Source organism: Rhinichthys klamathensis, unplaced genomic scaffold (assembly GCF_029890125.1).
Source record: "Rhinichthys klamathensis goyatoka isolate OS25496 unplaced genomic scaffold, OSU_Roscu_1.1 h1tg000006l_1, whole genome shotgun sequence".
Classification (NCBI taxonomy): domain Eukaryota; kingdom Metazoa; phylum Chordata; class Actinopteri; order Cypriniformes; family Leuciscidae; genus Rhinichthys; species Rhinichthys klamathensis.
Genome location: NW_026606559.1, coordinates 5,044,048 through 5,065,566, shown reverse-complemented (window position 1 = coordinate 5,065,566; position 21,519 = coordinate 5,044,048). Strand labels below are relative to the sequence as shown.

The window sequence follows — 21,519 nt, the reverse complement described above, 5'->3', positions numbered from 1 at the left end:
GACCGGGTTGATATATCTAGGCAACCAAACTTCACTTGTGAGACAGAAACGTGCGATGAACGGACGGTCAGGAAGACGTTTTGTCAGGGAAAAAAATGATCAGAAAATGTAACGAAAATGTAACAGAACGTTGTAGAAATGTAGTGGAGTAGAAAGTATAATAATTGCTGCAAAATGTAACGAAGTAAAAGTAAAAAGTATGCACTATTGATTCTACTTAAGTAAAGTACAGATACGTGAAAAATTTACTTAAGTAAAGTAACGAAGTATTTGTACTTCGTTACATTCCACCACTGCCTGGGACATGACATTTATTGCCATGGTCTGCCATTTTCCCTCTGAGTCTCGATTGTATCTTCCCCTGCAAAACTTCCTATGCTTCGACTGCGCAGTTCCGCTTGTCATTGAACATGTGCTGGCATATGCAAATTTGTGGAGGCATACATATTAATGATCCCGACTATTGCGTCACAGTCGGTATTGTGTGGAGAACCGACCGTTTTTCAGGGGTGTTTTTCATAAACGTGAATTAAATGAGAACGCGAAAACAGTCCAGTTTGAGATTCACTCTATGTCATGTCCATGCACTGAACTCTTGTTATTTGACTATACCAAGGTAAATTCAATTTTGAATTATAGGTCACCTTTAAAATAACCAAAACTACTTATTATTTTGTTGTTGTTGTTGTGTCTTTTTGTTTTTGTAAGATCGTTGCACTTTTGGTGTTTTTTAGGTAATTTGGTGTTGGTATTTGGGTGTTTGGTGACGGGTTTGTATTTACAGCAATGGCAACAGCCAAAAAAAGGAAGACTTCCCCTAACTGGGAATATTTTGAGCTTATAGCTTCCAATGTATGAATGCATTTCTAAAAAAGAAATAAAGAAATATTTATTTATTTATTTATTTGGTATTATTTTATTTTTTATCATTGTATTCTATAATTGTTGACCGTTGATGTGTCTTATATTCAGTCAATGTACATGTACAGTCACTCCCAACAAAAAAAATGTATCCTCACACTTCTGAGGTGGAAACCTTTGGCTTCTGTTGGACAGTGCTGTAGACCAGCGCAAACAAAGCTCAAATGCCACTTCTGATGCGATCGTAGAAGTGGATAAATACCTTACAGAGACAAACATACAAAGAGCTGAAGATCCACTTGAATACTGGAGAATGCAGAAACATGTCTACCCCCATCTATATACATTGGCATTACAGAATAATTAAAATCTTTATCACCTTTCTGTCATTCCTACAGTTACATAAGCACTATCACTGCCAAGTGTCAGATGAACAGATGATCCTATCACACAATGTCCTTATTCACTATGTGTGTGTGTGTGTGTGTGTGTGTGTGTGTGTGTGTGTGTGTGTGTGTGTGTGTGTGCGCGTGCGTGCGTGCGTGCGTGCGTGCGTGCGTGCGTGCGTGCGTGTGTGTGTGTGTGTGTGTGTGGAGAGAGAGAGTAGGCCTACATTAACTCTTATTAAATCATATGCTCATTTTATATTTTATTGTCACACTTTAATGGGTAAAATAATTTATTTATTAATGGACAAATCAAACACAAACGTGTAAGGCTTTTTTATTTCTACACATAACATTGAAATTATGGAGTGTGTTGTGGTTGCTTCATCTGAGAGAGCTTTTAACACAGGCTTCTGACTGCTTTATTTTAAATAAGCACCAGATGGCGCTGTTCTCGACACTCTCGAAGCTTTTAATCTTTTCCCGGAACAGTCAGGGGAAAGCCTCATTGATTCACGAGGCTTCCTTTCCCCATCCCTACCTTACACACCATAGGAGATGGTCAATCCATTGTATTTGTTTTTTAAATAGGCTATTATTTAATATTGTATTTATATTTTATATACATTGTATTTATAATTAATATTAGGATAGACTAGAGATATTATCTTCTCTTATAATTATTATTATTGCTATTATTATTACCTATTATAGGTAATATGATAATAGGTGCATTTGCTTGTTAAAAAATGTCAAACATTTTGTTAAAGATTATAACATCTTTGACGAAAACAAAACACAAGTTTGTGAGTGTGTGCATCTGTGAGTGTGAGAGTTTGTGAGTGTGTGCTAGTGTGGTGTAGAGAACAAGTTCTGACGTTCAAACAAATCCTGTTAAGTTTTCTGATTTGTATTTTTCTTTATTTTTTATCAATTATTTATTGTTCTGACAGCAGCTCACTTTATTTTTAAAAAGCCTATATATATTATTTGGCAGATGTAAAGCATACACTGTAAAAAGTGCTACACCCACAAAGTAGGTTTTATATATTTTAAATATTTGTAATCTAGTTTATTTTATTGGTTTTATACAAAAAGAGTATCAAAATACTTCCTCTTTACTTAAAATATATCAGTTTTTATATAACAATATATTTTAAATAAAACCCATGCAATTTATTTGGGTAGTTATTTGTATGTGGTTGTTGTGTACAATAAATGTTATAAAAGTGAGTTGACAATGCACAATTTATTTGAGCAGCTGTCGATGTGACAGGTGTGTTCATCAAACGTAAATATTTTAAATTTTATAAGTTGGCATTATCCCTTTTTCACTGGCGGGGACTGCAGGCAGATGCAATATCTTCCTCGGTACTTCAACTGTTTGGTCGCTGCAGCAGATCTGAATTTCAGGGTCTGATTAACACGGTAAGTTGAGCAAATTTAGCCGAATGACTGGTGATGTAAACTAAAGTCACGCAAAATCGCTTACTCCACTAGGGAGCTGAGTTTAGGTTTGCAAATTGTATAGCTAGCTATCCTGCACACATGGTAAGCTAAGATGGCTGCACAGTGTGGTCGATCGGCAGACAAACAGCAGCAGTGTTTAAAAACACATACAAGTTACGTATGTAATAATTAGTTGCACAAATGCCCTCGGTTATATTTTTAGATTGCACAGATTAAATTTCGGGATCATATGCGATCGAAACGGTCGCAAATTCGAGCCTTCAGGCAATAGTTGTGCGGGCAAATAAGGGAAAGTAAGATGTGGTGTTTTATGGACAACACTTTGTTTTGTGTGTTGTGTGTCTTTGACAGAACTCAGAGATTATGTTATTATACTTTTGCATTACTAAAGCAGATGCACAGATTAGACTGTAGAGATGTATGTTTAGTAGTCTGTCTGATTTTAGAGATTTGATCCACGATATTTTAATGCTGCATTGTCAATTAATGACAGATTTTTGGTCTAGATTTTTAAACTATTTCTAACCTATTACCTAAAGAAGTTTACAACTGATTTTTTTCTAACATCTAACATTTTCCTGGTCTTTAGATACCCAAGCACTTTTGTTACCTGGGGTCTTCGAGCTTCACATCCAGGTAAGACAAACTTCAGAATAGATTCAATTACAATTTGATCAGATTATACGTGTTCTGTAAGTCCAATAGACGTTCAGGGAACCTCCATACAAGGTTAAAAACTAGTTCAGATGTGGACATATTTTATGTAATTTAATGTCTCATTTAGACAATTTAAACTTTTTCTGGACCAAACACTTTCAGGATGCATTAAATTAAAACTCATGTTTATTTCAACGTAATTTCTAATTGCAAAGCAACTCTCAGACAGTGTGTGTTTGTCCAAAAATCATGAAATCATTACTGTCTACTTAGGGCAGGCAGCTTAAGGTCCCTGGTTCGAATCTGATTTCTCTCACGATCCAAATATGTATAAATGACAGATGCTAAACTGTCTAAAGGTGTCAGTGCGTGTTTGTCCAAAAATCATGAAAAGAAACTTCACTGTCTGTGAATTGCTTTGCAATTACACATGAAAATTACATTGAAATAAATGTGAGTTTTAATTTAATATATCCTGAGAGTGTTTATTTGGTCTAGAATAAGTATAAATTGTCCAAATGAGACCTTAAATGATGTTGAAAATTGTCCAGATTGTCCACATCTGAACTAGTTTTCAACCTTGAATGGAGCTTCCGTGAACGTTCATCACAGAACACCTCAAAAAAAGTCGTAAAAACTTTCATTCTGGCTCCTCAGTGGACGTCTTTTCAATGTACGTCTTTGTGACAAAGACGTTGAAAAGATGTCTTTTGGACATAATTTTGTCTGTAGCTTAATTAACAGTAATGTGATGACCAATCAGGTACAGGCAAGGACAATTGCATTTGTTTTATTGTAATTCATCCTTTGAACCAGAAAAATACAACACTCATGCTAGAGTAGATCATGATATTTTAGTACCCATGGCATTGTCATGGTAGACTTCACTCTGGTCACATGTTCTAGTCACAGTCTCCATCTTGTATCCACCACCTTTAGCAACAAAAGTACAATTTGGACTTTGTCTCTTATCTCTTCTACCTGTCTGCTAATATTCATCTCATTTCCTATGTGTCTGACCAAACTCTTGTTTCTTTTTTGTCTCCACCAATAGAGTCGGGCTGAAAAAGAGGTGCACGCTGAGCTTGGCAGTTGCCCACTGAAAATTTACATGTGCCATCACCCCGACACGATTGGGATTATCATATAAGGACAGCCCGTGGTCAGAGGTGTGCCAAACCTGTCGAAAGCATGCTGCCTCCTGTTGCTCCTCCTTACCTATGCTCTCGACCTCATGTATCCCTCAAAACTGGTGTATACTTGAGATATATCAGAGGCTTTTTGTAGGATTGGACCCTGTGCGTCCTAAACTATCATCATGTAATTTTTGACATTGCAGTTCCAGTGTGATACAATGTGATGTTATGGCTCACTTTACCTTGATCCAAACATTTCAGATTGGGCAGTTTGGATATTTCACTGTACTGTTCAGAACAGGTTGAAAATACACTTCTACAGTGTTTGTTTTATATTAGAGTGTACATGTGCGGCCACATTTATTTGCTGTTTTGTAGTCACTGTTAAAAGTGACACTGGTTGACATTGAATAAATTATATATTGTCTTCAATTTATCTTCTCATCTTTTTATTCTTCAATTGAATTTGTAATTGTTATTGACAATTAAAAAAATATATTAAAATGTTTATTCACATATGATTAAGTTAATTTTACTAAGAAAATAAAGTTCATAAAACCTAATTAAAATGAGTACAGGTTACTCGTAGCAACCCATAAATAAGTTACCTGTACCAAGAAAAGTAGGTTTATCCAACTGAGTAATACTAGTACTATTAGTTAACTCAACTTGATTTTTTTGCGTTTCTATAAAGTAATGTTAAAGTGTTTAATATACTTAAAAAAGGCTGCAAGTTGAATCAACATAAAACATCCAATGCAGCCACTTGCCTCACTTTTTATAAGTTAGATCTAGGTATTACTTTTTACAGTGTACATGTGTATGTTTTTTGTTAGTCCATTTTTTTTGCACTGGATTTTTTTTTTCATGGTGAATTTGCACTGTCAGTTCTGTTTTTTAATAAAGGATTGGAAATTGATGCTTTTTTTTTAAATCCGATTCATCGATTAATCGGAAAAATAATCGACAGATTAATCGATTATTAAAATAATCGTTAGTTGCAGCCCTAAACCCAACCCCCTAGCAACTGGTAAATGGCTCTCTCCATGGTTCACCTGCTATACTTCATTTACACTGTAAATCGTTTGATGGCTGCAGCCTGCAGGTGTAAATGGATACATGATCTTGACCAAAATTCAAGCTGCATAATCAAAATATTCTTTGCTTTCTTTCAGGTTAATTCAAAATATATTATAACTGTTCCACTGAGACAGCTTTCAGTTATGTGGTAGATGTCTATCAAAAATGTGAAAATGTGGTGTTTTTGTGCCCTGAAAGTGCCGATTTTTACAACAACCCCCCACCAAAAAAAAAAAAAAATAGTACATTTAAAAAAAAAAGTAAAATCAAAACGGACCCAAATCAAAGTTTGTTTTTATCCTTTAATTTTCATACTTTTATTGTTGCAAAAGTGGATGGTTTTAAAAGCAAAGTGAATACATTTCCTTATTTTTATTTCACAATAACATATTTTGCAAAGCGATACACAAGTTATACGTAATGCTTTCACCTTCCAAATACAGTATTGAAATACAGTGATCTTTGGAGAACTTCCGTCTGCATGTGAGGACTATGGCTTAAGCTTCACTCCCAAACACAGGGCCAGCTCACTCTTCTGAATCTTTCCGTCTTTATTCACGTCACAGTGATGCAGCAGAACCTCACGGAATTTATCCAGATCCACTCCGCTGATACTGGGCTGAGAAAAAGAAGGTGTTTGAATAAAGAGGCAAATAGAGAGAAAGAGACAAAGTGACACAAACAGCTGCCACTATTGACAATTATTAGTAGTATTGTACCAGGGATGCCAACTTTGGTTGCCTGGCTGGAGTTAGATTTTGATAACATGACTGAATCAGTGACACGCCCCTTTTGGGGATTTTAAGAATCCAACAATTCATTTTTAATTTCCTGTTAATAATGCAAATTAACCAAATACTTAAGCCTAATGTTGTACTATATGCACCTTTTAGAAACTATTTGTGTATGCTCTGTGTGTAAAAAGTGTAGTATATACATGTTATAGTACATAAGTATAAAAGTAGTGTATACAAATATAAGTATAAAGTATAAAAGTAGTGTATACAATATAAGCTTGTTTGTCCACAGTTGTAAAACAGAAAGACACAATCTAAGTGTATAGGTCTAACGAATGGCCTTAATCAAATGCCCTAGTCATTAGAAAACCTTCCCTCTCCCCTGTTGTCATCGGCCCTAAAACCAGTTCACTTCAAAGGCCGTTATCTATGGAAGCTTGTTTCCGCCACAGAATGAAAAATAAACAAGGTAATTGCGACTTTTTATCTCACAATTCTGACTTTTTTTCTCACAATTGCGAGTTTACATCTCGCAATTCTGACTTTATTTCTCAGAATTGTGAGATATAAAGTCAGAATTGCGTGATATAAAATCGCAATTGCGTGTTATAAAGTCAGAATTGCGAGATATAAAGTCAGAATTTATTGATATAAAGTCGCAATTGCAGGTTATAAAGTCAGAATTGCGTGATATAAAGCCGCAATTGCGTGTTATAAAGTCAGAATTGTGTGAAATAAAGTCGCAATTTCGTGTTATAAAGTCAGAATTGCGAGATATAAAGTCAGAATTAATTGATATAAAGTCGCAATTGCGTGTTATAAAGTCAGAATTGCGTGATATAAAGTCGAAATTGCGTGATATAAAGTCAGAATTGTGAGATATAAACTATTCTGAGGGGGAAAAAGTTAGTCTTTTTTTCCCCTTACTGTGCGTTCACACCGGACGCGAATAGCGCGTCAAATTCGCGTCTACCGCGTCTAGTTTGACGCTTGACCACTTTGTGTTAATTCGCGTGTCAATGGCGAAATTGACGCGCGTAAAAAACAAAAGTTTGAAGCGAAATTTACGCGCGTCAGAGGCGAAATCCGGAGGCGAAAGTTTCGAAACCCGTTGGCGGCCATCTTTTTAGATGTTTATCGAGCATTAGCATTAGCATTATTCGAGAGAGTCACCGCTCGTATATGCTCTGGAGAGCAGAAGCAGCTCCGTAGGGGACATCGTCGCTGTACTCGGGTCCACCAGAACCTCCGGAGGGTTTCAGGAGTTTCACAATTTGCTCCAGGAGCTAGGTTTGGTGGACCTAATGGTGAGGACGCTGATGAGGACAGCGTAGGCCGTATAAGCCCTCGGCCTCGAGTGGTCTAGCTATGCCTGTCGAGCCCGCGCTCTACAGCCCGGCGCGAGGTTCACCCTCGCCCGCATCCACCTAATCTGTCATTTATTTTTGTTTTGATAATAAATGAAGCCAGCCTCCAAAAGTGATTAATCTGTCCTATGATTTTTCTCTCTCTCTCACACATCACTGTCCAGACACGAACTTATATGTTGGTTGTCTTTACATTATAATAATATTTCATATAATCTAGATATGGAATAAATAGCATTCAATGCAAAATGAATATGTCTCATATATTGAAATCAAGTTTTATGTGATAAAATATTTGCTTTGTTGTGCATTAGAACCACAGTCATATATTACAAAATAATTTATTGAAGCATCCAGATACTTCACCACGTGACAGCAGCAAGCAGCTAGGCTCCTGATTGGTTAACGCGGCGCGAATTGACGCAGAAGTTCAGATTTTTCAACTCGGGCGGCAGACGCGAATTCGCGTCAAACGCGTGAATGCACAAATAGCACTAACTAAATCATTCGCGCGTAACGCGCTTAACGCGCCAGACGCTCAATTCGCGCCATTCGCGCGAACTTGACGCGCGAATGAGGCGTATTCGCGTCTACCGCGCCGCGCTCTATGCCTCATTCGCGCCGCAGGAATTTTTTACGCGCGTAACGCGTCTTTGCATTGACTTAACATTGAAATCACTCGCGCCTGACGCGCTATTCGCGTCCGGTGTGAACGCACCATCAGGCCGTGTGTCCACCAAAGCGTTTTTAGCCGGCTGAAAACGCTAGACGCTCTGCTGAAAACGCCCAGCTGTGGGCACTTGAGAGCGTTTTGGCAGCGCAGCGTTTTTTCCGTTGAGACGCTTCGTTGCTATGATACAGAATATCTGAATAGAATATTCCGATTACCGGGCGTTATTTATAGAAATGTATCTAAAAAAAAAACGGTTTGCAAGCTAACGTTACGCTAACGTAGATCCCGGCCCCCACCGATCAGCTGTCTGACTGCTTACCTGATAGACCGATCGCCGATGAAATGTTCCTCCAAGCATTGTTTTTTAAATTCACATTGTGGTAATCCGGGGATGTCATCTGGTATAAACACGTATGTTCGGAGACCAGCAATATTAATTTTTCATCCATTTTGTTCAGCTCTGCTGGTTGATGTCCTTGTACACAAAGAATGTTGAATGACAGTTGGTCGGTGTGATATTAGTCCCGCCCCTCCTCCACTGTGATTGGACGGTTGGTGAAAAGTGACAGTGATGAGCTTTTTATCCAAAAGTTGAACATTTTTCAACTCTCGGCGACCAGTAAAAACGCCGGGCGCTCAGCGCTTCAGCGTGTAAAAAACGCCGAACGCTCAGCGCTTGAGCGTTAAATACACGCTCAGCACCTCGTTGCGCTCATGGCGTTTAAAAAACGCGGCGCTCCCATTGAAAACAATTGAAAACGTACGCCAGGCACGAGTAAAAACGCTTTGGTGGACACACGGCCTTAGAATTGGACTGATAACTCGCAATTGCCAGTTTATATCTCACAATTCTGAGAAAGGATATGTCAGAATTTCGAGACATAAACTCGCAATTATGTGTTATAAAGTCAGAATTGCGAGATGTAAACTCGCAATTGTGAGAAAAAAAGTCAGAATTGTGAGATAAAAAGTCGCAATTATTTTTATTTTATTTTTTATTCAGTGGCGGAAACAAGCTTCCATAGTTATCACCTCGGCTCCACTGAACGATCTTACCAGGAGTGTCTGCAACCCTCAAAGACAGCACAGGAGACCAGACGACACTAGCCATTTGGTCAAAGACTATAGAGATAAACTTCCAATACACAAGGACACTTACTCCATTCATACACACAAACTTTCCCAAATGTTTATAGTATTTCTCCTGTGTTTTATGCATGCTCCTATGTTTTATTAGTTCTCTTACGAGAGTATCTCTCGTACTGCGTAATAGCTTACGCTAGGGGAAAAACTCTTTTCCACGAGATATTGAAGCCAAAAATTATCCTTAATTTTTTATTAATGTAAAACGCTTTGCAGCAGCAAGCAGACATAGGCGAAACAGCTCGCGCGCCTATTGGCTGCTCTTGCAGCAGCCTATCGAGAGAGACTCTGCGTGACGTAATGACCAATGGGGGCAATTCGCGCCCATATCGTCACGTCCCGCCAGAAAGGCCGTGGTCTCACCCTATAAATATGCTCGTTAGGCTGGTACAAGCTGATTTTCATCTCTTCAGCGACGCACACGCATCGCTGGATCCGGAGTGAGAAGCCGCGCCGTCGAAGCAAGCCTTTCAGCGGGACGAGCTCTGGAGTCGCTGGCCTCGCCGCCTTCAACTGCCGTACCTGCTGCGCTTTCCGGCGTTCTATATCCTTTTATACTCTGTGTATCTTTACTCTGCTGAGAGTGTTTGCTCGCTTACTTGACGCGACTCACACTTCTCTTCACAAAAGAGCTGCGTCTTTTTAAAGATGCCATCCTGTGGCTCGTGCCGCGCCCCGCTCAGCGACGGAGACCGTCACGTCATCTGTGTTTCCTGCCTGGGTGAGGATCACGCGGCCCTCGCGCTCGCTGACGGCGGATGCCCTCATTGCGAGTTTTTGCCTATGGTGACTCTGAGGACTCGCCTGGCATCATTCTCCGAGCCTTCACCACAGCCCGCCGTGGTGCCGCGCCGCAAGAAGCGCCGCGCCCAGCGCGCTCCCGAGCTTTCTCCAGCCCGCCAAAGCTCGCCGGTTCGCCCGCCAGCTTCGCCGGCTTCGCTCGAGTCGCTCACTGACGGACAACGGCCGCCGCCTGCCGCCGCGTCCGTCCACGAGTTCGACGAACCCACCGAGGCGTGTTCTCTTCTGGCGTCCGATAGCGAGGATTGGGCGAGCTCCGTGGACCTCCCCTCCGCTAGCGTTTCCCGCCAGACCACTGGTAAGAGAACCGGCATTGAGACTGAGCTGATGCGTCTGCTCTCTCAGGCCGTGGAAAGCATCGGCCTCGATTGGGAGGCGCCCGCGCAACCGCCGCGCAACAGGCGAGCTCTGTGGACCTCCGCCTTCTGTCCGCGAGTCGTCAAGGAAACGGGCCAGCATCAAGACCGCGAGCCCTAAAACCGCGGCTAGCTTTCTTTACGTTATAAGAAATCTACCCCGCCCCCCATGGGCGTGCGTCACCGGCAAATGAGAAAAGAGTGTGTTTTAGTCCCCGCCGAGGCCGGACTAATCTCCATTTCTCAAACATTTCTCAGCTCCTAGTTTGAGCGGCTGAAAATGTCATTATTGCAGCAATGAGCCTGTTGTATAACACGCACACCTGCATACAAACGCCGACACACACAAAACTGTGATGACACTCTCTTATCTGCTTGCGCTAGTGTAGTTCTCCCTGTGGCCCAGTGGCGGAACCCGAAGCTTTCACGCGAGAGACCCGTGTTCGATCTCGGCTCTCGCAGCAGATAAAAATTTAGTCTCGCCGCGGCCAGACTTCCACCGAAACTTTTCGCTCGTTCAGTTCCAGAAAATGCGACTGTTCCAGTGTATTTTGCAGTAAACAAGCTGGTACCACGGCCCGCTTGCCTGCACATAAAGGCCGTTTCCACGGCGACCCAGAAAAATCATGTAATCATTGTATTTCTGGTTTTCCGGCCACAGCCGATGGTGTTATAAGTGTAATAAAATGCTCACAGCCCAGTGTTCATTTCTACACACAAACACAGCCCGCCACGGTACAGGGCTCGCACAAATGAAATCGACGCATGTCAATTGTGCATTAAATGTAGTGAATGTGCCCACAACCCAGTGCCCACAAACACTACCACGGTTTCTGTAAAACGAAACCAACACAAGTCTTCCTAGCCTCCTAGGAAATCGACGGTGTTTCAGTCTCGCCGTGGCCAGACTTCCACTGAAATTTTCGCTCGTTCAGTTCCAGAAAATGTGACTGTTCCAGTGTATTTTGCAGTAAGCAAGCCAGTACCATGCCCGCTTGCCTGCACACAAATGCTGTTCCCACGGCGACCCAGACAAATCACATAAACGGTGTATTTTCTGGTATTCCGGCCACAGCCGATGGTGTTATGAGTGTATTGAAAATGCCCACAACCCAGGGCTCATTTCTACACACAAACACAGCCCGCAAAAATGCAGGGCTCGCACAAACAAAATCGCCTCATGTCGATTGTGCACTAAATGTAGTGAATGTGCCTACGTCTCAGTGCCCACAAACACTACACACCACATGTCCCACGGGTTCTGTGAAAACGAAACCAACACGCATTCAGTCAGCTCAGGCCGACAGTGTTTTTCAGTGCAGTAAATGTGCCCCACGGGGCTCGCCCCGCTCTCTCTCCCTCAGCAAACTGCTATAAGGGTTTTGAGCGCGGCCAGGCTGCCCGCCGCGATCGGCGCGCCCCCCGCCTCACACACTGTAAACACAGTGTCTGCGTTACAGCACGCCGGAGCTCTCTTGCCGTCACTATGTCTCGGCCAGAGCCCAGATCTCATTCTACCCCTAGCTATTCACGCGAAAGTGTGGGCACAGCTTCCTGGGGTATCAGAATGGGTGCTGAACACTATAAAAAGAGGCTATTCGCTACAGTTCGCTCGACGTCCCCGCCGTTATACGGCGTGCGTCGAGACGACGGTGGAAAACGAAGTATCTCATCTACTTCGAGCCGAGATAGCGAAACTACTGAGCAAAGGTGCTATAGAACCTTTATCTCAAGCTCAGAGCAAAGGGGGCCTACACAGCAGATATTTTCTGGTACCGAAAAAAGATGGAGGTCTCAGACCCATTTTAGATCTGCGACAGCTGAACAGAGCGCTTGTGAAGCGCCAGTTCAGAATGCTTACGACCAGGAAAATCCTCGCGCAAGTGCGCCACGGGGACTGGTTTATGTCAATAGATCTGAAAGACGCCTATTTCCAAATACAAATAGCGTCCCATCACAGGCGATTCTTGAGATTCGCTTTCGAGGGCCAGGCATATCAATACAGAGTCCTGCCGTTCGGCCTGTCCCTAGCACCTCGTACATTCACGAAGTGCATGGACGCGGCGCTCGCACCCCTGAGACTTCAGGGCATGCGAGTCCTGAACTACTTGGACGATTGGCTGATTCTAGCTCGATCACGATCGGAGCTCATAGAACACAGGGCCGCATTACTCGAGCACCTCGAGGAGCTGGGCCTCACAGTCAATTGGGCGAAGAGCTCACTGTCTCCCAGTCAGAAAATTTCCTTTCTGGGAACAGTGTTAGACTCGCTATCCATGACGGCACGCCTGTCACCAGAGCGCGGACTAAATATTCAGCGCGTCGCGAAATCCTTCCGCCACGGCTCGATAGTTCCGCTCAAAAGGTTTCAGAAAATGCTGGGGCTGATGGCCTCAGCGGCCTCTGTACTCCAGTGGGGCTTGCTTCGCATGCGCCCACTGCAGATGTGGCTGAAAGCGCGGGTTCCACCCAGGGCATGGACAGCGGGTCTGTTTCGCCTCAGGGTCAACCTAAAGTGTGTTTCAGCTCTGGAACCTTGGAAAATAACCGACTGGTATCAGTCAGGTGTGAGTCTGGGGACCGCTTCGAGTGTGAAGGTGGTGTCTACGGACGCCTCCACCTCGGGGTGGGGAGCGCTGCTCGAGGGCAGACCGCTAGCTGGCCTGTGGTCAGAACGGGAAAAGCTCCTTCACATAAACTGCTTGGAGATGATAGCAGTCGACAAAGCGCTACAGCGTTTTTGTCCCCAGGTAACAGGCCACCACGTCTTGGTCCGGTCGGACAACATGTCAGTGGTGGCATACATAAATCGCCAGGGCGGCGTCAGGTCACGAAACCTTCACAGGCTGACGGAACGCCTCCTGGTCTGGGCTCAGCACAACCTGCTCTCACTGAGAGCAGCTCACGTGCCTGGTCACCTGAATGTGGGACCAGACAGACTGTCCAGGAACAATGTTCCAGCAGGGGAATGGTCGCTGCACCCGCAGACGGTCCAGCTGCTGTGGAAAACGTTCGGCAGAGCACAGGTGGACCTATTCGCGTCCCACGAAAACGCTCATTGCCCGGAGTTTTTCTCGAAAAGCAAGGATGCGCTGGCTCATGTTTGGCCCCGCTGCCCCCTATATGCTTTTCCTCCTGTCTCGCTCCTGCCTCAGGTGTTGGAACGAATCAGGGAGAACGGATGCCCAGTGCTGCTCGTAGCTCCGCTCTGGACAAACCAGACGTGGTTCCCTGCCCTGATGCAGCTGACCAGCACTGCCCCATGGCCTGTACCATTGAGGAGAGACCTCCTCTCTCAGGCGGAGGGCTCGATTTGGCACCCTCGCCCGGAGTTGTGGTCCCTGCACGCATGGGCCATCAACGGGTACCCGCTAGCCTCCCAGAAGGAGTGTTAAACACGATCGCGCAGGCTAGAGCTCCGTCTACCAGGCGGCTCTACTCCTCGAAATGGTCTGTTTTCTCTGCATGGTGTCAAGCCCAGAGCTTTTCACCTGTGGAATGCTTTCCACGCTGGGGAAAAACGACTTAGTCGTGCGTTTCCTTAGGGGAGCTCGGAGGCTAAACCCTCCCAGGCCCCCTTCAGTCCCGACGTGGGACCTTTCCACTGTCCTGGAGGCCATGAAAGGCGCCCCGTTCGAGCCAATCCAGCCGGTGGACATGAAACACCTGTCGTTCAAAACAGTGTTTCTCATGGCTCTCGCTTCAGTGAAGCGCATAGGGGACTTGCAGGCGCTTTCAGTAAGCGCGTCGTGTATGGAGTTTGGGCCTAGTGACTCGAAGGTCATTCTCGAACCTAAGCACGGGTATGTGCCGAAATCCCTCAATACACCGTTTAGGGCCCAGGTAATTTCCCTGTCCGCCCTTCCGGTTCTCAGTGAGGAGGAGGACGCGAGTCTCCTTTGCCCCGTCAGGGCATTGAGAGCTTATGTGTCGCGCTCGTCTGTTTTCAGACAGACGGAGCAGCTTTTCGTTTTGTTTGGCGGGCGTTCCAAGGGACTTGCCGCCTCAAAACAGAGCCTATCCAGATGGATAGTGGATGCCATTGCGCTCGCTTACACTGCAAAGGGCCTACAGTGCCCCTTGGGTGTCAGAGCGCACTCCACGAGAGGCGTGGCCTCTTCGTGGGCATGGTCGAGCGGGGTTTCCCTGCAAGATATCTGTACGGCCGCGGGCTGGGCCTCGCCGTCTACATTTATAAAATACTATAACCTGGAGGTACCCGCCTTACAAGCTAAGCTTTTGGCGGTCTAAAATTCAGTGCTATCTGCCCCGCTGTGCGGCCCAGATGCTGAGTTTACTGCAGCCCCATGAGTGTTGACACACGTATGGCCACCCAGATCAGGCTGAAAGCTTTCACCCTGGCTGCACGTTTTATTGTCATATGATAGCCCCGCTGGGGGCTTTTTTATAGGGAATGACGCTTCCAGCCTCTCTTCCTCCACTCTATGTGAGTTTATGGTGATTATGCACTACATGAGCCCTGGGCTTCGGCCCTTGGGACTTTGGTGTTGGATCCCTGTACGCACGGCGTGTTGCATTGTGTTCCCCTAGCGTAAGCTATTACGCAGTACGAGAGATACTCTTGTAAGAGAACGTACTCGGTTACTAACGTAACCTCGGTTCTCTCTAGAGAGGGAACGAGTACTGCGTATCTTGCCGTGCTTGGAATACGCTCTGGTTCGCTTCAGCGATGAAAACCAGCTTGTACCAGCCTAACGAGCATATTTATAGGGTGAGACCACGCCCTTTCTGGCGGGACGTGACGATATGGGCGCGAATTGCCCCCATTGGTCATTACGTCACGCAAAGTCTCTCTCGATAGGCTGCTGCATTTGCTGCAAGAGCAGCCAATAGGCGCGCGAGCTGTTTCGCCTATGTCTGCTTGCTGCTGCAAAGCGTTTTACATTAATAAAAAATTAAGGATAATTTTTGGCTTCAATATCTCGTGGAAAAGAGTTTTTCCCCTAGCGTAAGCTAATACGCAGTACTCGTTCCCTCTCTAGAGAGAACCGAGGTTACGTTAGTAACCGAGTACGTTATGACTAGTTATGATTCTTTAGTTATGTTAGAGTAACTTCCAAGGTTCATATCCAACGATGATGTATGTATCACTGCTTTAATGTCTTCGAATCCCCTCTTTCTTGGTATCAAAAGAATCCTCTTTTGATTTTATAATCAATGTTGTACAATATGATAAATTGCATCAGGATATTTGTTACCATACTTTTGTGTAAAGACTGCACAAATTATCCAGGCCACCATGAACATGCAAATGGAGATAAGATAAAACAAAGACTTTCTCCAGGTCATCTTAGATTAGTCACCTCACCAAATGGGTGTGAACGGATAGCACCCTTAAAAGTATCTGATTAGGTCAGATTCTTTGCTCAACCTCTTTGAGACACCATCCTCCTCTTTTTCCGGCAACTTCATCTTCAAGTTAACTTCTTTGGATTCAACTTGGACCACCCCAAGAACCCAAACGAACGCTTCAGCGCACTCCTGGAAAAATCATCAAGAATCTCAAGAATCTACTGCATCTGGACTTGTTCAGCAACCAAAACCAATGCAAGTACCTGTTTGCAGCCTTTAGATGCGTTTCTAAGTTATTGTGCCCCTTTAAGGTGACTCTGATTCTCTGATGTTTCTCGTAGGTTGTGGTTAACTGGTTGTAATCTTGCCATTCTCCTTTCTTCTCTCTCTCTCTCTTCACTCTTTTTTTTTACTTTCTTGATTCTGTATACAATCTTTGCTTAGTTTAGTTGTGTGTGTAGCCTATCGTAGTTTCGTTTATTAAACCATTATATTCACACGTTATTGTCTCTGTGTTTGCCACTCACAAAAATATCAAAGTCACTTAAACATATTGATCTAGCTACCTATGCTATTACCCTGCTAGTACTTGATTTACTTTAGCTGGAAAAGGCTATTCTTTCTTGGCCATGAAGATACTATATTTCCTAGAATTAATAATTGATTATGCTTTCTGTTCGTTGGATGAACTGATTAAATAATTGTACTATTGATTCTGCTACAGTCAATTCTAAAACATTGAAATATTTATAATTAATTATAATTCGTTAAAATTAATTATATATATAAACATTTTAAACTGTAATTCCTTACATAGGTCAGAGGTAGAATGTTCTGTAAGAACACACACATTCTGTCCTCTCAATATAGTAACATATTACTCATGTATTTTTCCTGTAGGGCCTAAATGTAAAAGACTCTTTTATGAAGATCCCATTACAGTATTGTTATAAAACTAGTTTGTGTACATTATATGATGCATGAAAATACATATTTTAATCAAAATGCTTCCACCTGTTTAACACTCATGAACATGCATTTTGAAGTTATAGCTATAGTTTGGTAATGGTTCAGTTATAATATCATTTGGTTATGCCAAACTATTGCAAAAACAGCTCAAATTTAACTATGAATATAAGTCCAATTGGATAATGCCCTTTTCGCACTGTGGTCTCAATCATTTTTAAATGGTTCTTTAATCTTACAAACTACATTACTGACAGAGTGCCATATTCAACTAATTTACAACCAAATTATCACCTTCACTGAAAATTAGGGCTGCACGATCAATTGCAATGAAACCGCACGCGATTTGGCAAAGGCTGCGATTATTTTATGCACAGCTTGTCAGTGCAGCACAGCTGATCGGTAGTAAATGCGTCATAATCGCGATAAGCCAAAATGGTTTAAGTGCGATTTCATGTAAATTGCGATTAATCGTGTAGCCCTACTGAAAATAAGAAAAAAGAGATTGAAAAAGAGAGAGAAAAAATCAGATATTGAAAATTCTGAATGCTTAAAGTCATAGCACATCCCTCCTCAACAAGCCATACGATTTGATCTTTCCAGAGCACAAACTATGCATAATGAGTTACATGCTGATATTTAATACTCATGGTTAAGGAATTATTTTTATAGGCCTAGCTGGAGTGCCCTTGATCTCCATCAGAGGGCACTCATCTTGACTTTTGTGCTTTTGCATTGTGACCTTAATTTCCCAGTGTCCTTTGCCTAACCTCATGAGTGTTGTGATTATGTTCAGCTGTGTCTTGTTATCTTGTTAATGTTTCCCTATATAATTCCTTGTGTTTCCTGTGTTCTTTGTCTGGTCTTTTCCTTTGTAGGATGGTGCGTTGTTGTTTCTCAGTTCGCCACCCTGCTTCTTTGGATTTTCTTGTATTTGGTTATTTTGTTTGTTTGGTATCTTTCTAATAAATTTTCTCTGCATTTGGATCCTGCCTTCTCCCTTCTCTGAGAGCTCATCATAACATACATAGGCCTATAAATATAATAACTGTTATATTAGTGTAGTACCTACTGAATGCTGGGGAGTTTTTGTTGGGCTTTGATCCTGCCCACTTGAGCTTTTCAGCGGTGTGTTCTCCTTGCACTAGGTGCGTTTACATGGAATATTTTATTCCGATTATATTTGGTTTAAAAATCCAATCCGAATGAAAATGCTTCATGTAAATTCCTTAATCAGAATAAAAAGGCCCAAACCGATTGATATTTCAATCAGGTTGAGAGAGGAAGGAAAAACCTTTTCTAATCCGCTCGATGGCGTAATGACGAATGACGCAAGGATGAGCTGATGTTGTTGACTATAATAAATGACTGTAGTGTCAATCTAAAACCTAGTTTTGGGCATGGGAATGGGCGCCTTTACTTCTAATTAGAACCCGAAATTGATATTAAGTCTGCTTAAAAAAAAAAGGAAATGAGGATGGTTATGAAACAACAGCGGGGAAACTGTGCAGTGTGTGCATGTCAAACATTTAAATTCGATTTAAAGCTTGTGACATATTAGCTCGCGCATCAACCCGATCAGTTTATTTAGCGTTCACGTAAACACTATGTTCCGAAAAGTGTCCATGTAAACGTGGCTATTAACTGACGGAAGAAATTTAAGAGACAAGCTGCGAGAGGAAAGGTGAGTCCTGGGAGAGTTAATGTGACTGGCCTTCGTGCTCAGGGGAAAAGGGAAAAGTTTTGTGTTGCTCGAGACCATTAGGATTTGTCCAGCAACAAAGATGGCTAGATATATCTTACGTGTTAAGCTTAGTTAGATAATGAAGGGGAAGTATTAAGGAGCGCTAGTCACATGCTCTATGAGCATTTAAAGAGAGTGTGCTGGGCAAAGAGGACTCCTCACCACCAGTGACCGTGACTCTCAGACTGTGAATAATTGCCTTGACTGCGGGAAAGGAAACAAAGTGAAGAAGAGTTCTTGCTTTTTCAGAGGATGCTGACCCGGCACGGCAGATTTCTGGTGGGATATTGTTTCTTGGAGGCGGAGAAGTGCTTTACATTTTTTAATTCTTTCTTGTGTGTTGTGCATATGTATGAGTGTGTACGTTGTAGTTGATGAGTTTTAAAAGTTTGTAAAAACATGATTATTTTGTATGTGCTGAGCTAGGGGAAATTGATTTGATTTTCCCACTCAAGTCATCTACATTTATATAGCGCTTTTAACAATGTAGATTGTTCCAAAGCGTCTTTACAGTGATAATAGGAAATTAAAGTAACAGATTGTTTTGGCTTTATGGCAGCTCTAGAATAAAGTTATTTTACAGTTAAAGTCCATTTTGATTGATTCACTTCCGTCGCAACGATCATTAGTTATTAACTTAGGGGCCGCTAACACGACACCGTTTTAACAGAAAACTCTTAAGTTCTCTCTACGCAAACTTTAAAAACGCGAACCTTTGAGAACGCTGATAGTGTGCACATGCACATTAATAGTTCATTCTATATGTATGGGCGTTTGAAAATATGTGCGCAGGCATTAGTCCTTCCCTAAAAAATCAACCCTCAACAAACTACTTGTCTGGCCTTAAAATTTATAATACAGAATTTTATCGCTTCGGCGTAGCCACGTGAACCGGAATTATCCCGACAACGATTATCTGTACAGAGGTAAAGGGAAGGAGGCCTTCGCAGGGGAGGGACTAGTTGACACTTCAGGACTGCGTTGTCGTCGCGTCCAGACGCAGGTCCTTTATCAGATATGGATACGGCCTGGATCCGGCGGACTGCGGTAAACCTCGGGATAAACAAAGAGGCTAATATTAGCGTAGATGCCATTCTTCTTATGATGTAACAAGTACATCAGGATTTATGGGAAGTGTTCCCGGTTCCGACTGACCTAATCTATGCAGCCTAACATTGAATTATAGAAGTCTATAGTGTGTTATGTGTATGCTAGGCCAAAGAGATGTGTTTTTAGTCTAGCTTTGAACTGACAGAGTGTGTCTGCTTCCCGGACAATGTTAGGAAGACTGTTCCAAAGTTTTGGTGCTAAATAGGAAAAGGATCTACCGCCAGCAGTCGATTTTGATATTCTAGGTATTATCAACTGGCCGGAATTTTGAGATCGCAATAGACGTGAAGGAATATAATGCATTAAGAGCTCGCTCAAGTACTGGGGAGCTAAACCATTTAGTGCTTTGTAAGTAATCTATTGCTTTGTAAGCAATATTTAAAAATTTATACGATGTTTAATAGGGAGCCAATGCAGTGTTGACAGAACCGGGCTAATATGGTCATACTTCCTGGTTCTGGTAAAAACTCTAGCTGCTGCATTTTGGACCAGCTGTAATTTGTTTATTAAGCGTGCAGTAGAGCATTACAATATTCTAGCCTTGATGTCATGAACGCATGAACTAACTATTCCGCATTTGTCAATGAGAGCATATGACGTAATTTAGATATATTTTTAAGATGGAAAAATGTGGTTTTACAGATAACCGACAGATCACGTGACTGATATTATCAATCAATCGTTTTACAGATCACGTGACTTTCCACTCCCAGGTTCCTAACCGACGACGAAGACTTGACAGAGCAGCCATCAAGTGTTAGACAGTTTTCTAGGTTATTACGTGAGGAAGTTTTTTGTCCAATAATTAGAATCTCTGTTTTTCAGAATTAAGTAGTAGGAAGTTACTACTCATCCAATTTTTTATATCAGCTATGCATTCCGTTAATTTTGTGAATTGGTAAGTTTCGCCAGGGCGTGAAGAAATATAGAGCTGCGTATCATCAGCATAACAGTGAAAACTAATGCCATGTTTCCTAATGATATAAGGCTGACTAAGGGTAACATGTACAGAGTGAACAGCAGCGGCCCTAGTACTGAGCTTTGTGGTACGCCATACTGAACTTGTGATCGATAAGACATCTCTTCATTTACTGCTACAAACTGATAACGGTCAGATAAGTATGATTTAAACCATGCTAATGCAATTCCACTAATGCCAACATTATTTTCGAGTCTATTTAAAAGAATGTTGAGGTCGATGGTATCAAATGCAGCACTAAGATCGAGTAACACTAATAGAGAGATACAACCACGATCGGATGATAAGAGCAAATCATTTGTGACTCTAATGAGAGCTGTCTCAGTACTATGGTACGGTCTAAATCCTGACTGAAAATCCTCTCAGATATCATTTCTTTCTAAAAAGGAACACAGTTGTGAAGATACTGCCTTTTCCAGTATCTTTGACAGAAAAGGTAGATTCGAGATCAGCCTGTAATTGACTAATTCTGTAGGATCAAGTTGTGGGTTTTTAACAAGCGGTTTAGCCAGCTTAAAACTTTTTGGTATGTATCCTAATGACAAAGATGAATTAATGATGTTAAGAAGAGGATCTTTGACCTCTGGAAGCATCTCTTTCATTAGCTTAGTTGGTATAGGGTCTAATATACATGTTGTCGATTTAGATGATTTAACGAGTTCAAAAAATTCTTCCACTCCTCTAGTAATGAATGAATTGAATTTTTCCTTAGGGAGACTACAATGCAATCCCTGATGCCA

At 42.4% G+C, this 21,519-nt stretch overlaps 1 protein-coding gene across 2 annotated transcripts in view; it reads right to left on the bottom strand.

Moving 5' to 3' along the window:
* Positions 1 to 5,947: 5,947 nt before the first annotated feature.
* Positions 5,948 to 21,519, bottom strand: part of scgn (secretagogin, EF-hand calcium binding protein) — a 39,116-nt gene continuing 23,544 nt past the window's right edge. For both annotated transcript variants that reach the window (XM_056257717.1, XM_056257718.1), the window contains one exon: positions 5,948 to 6,209. In XM_056257717.1, the coding sequence (XP_056113692.1) occupies positions 6,081 to 6,209 (129 nt within the window). In that variant the 3' untranslated portion in view covers positions 5,948 to 6,080. The remainder of the gene's footprint in view (positions 6,210 to 21,519) is intronic.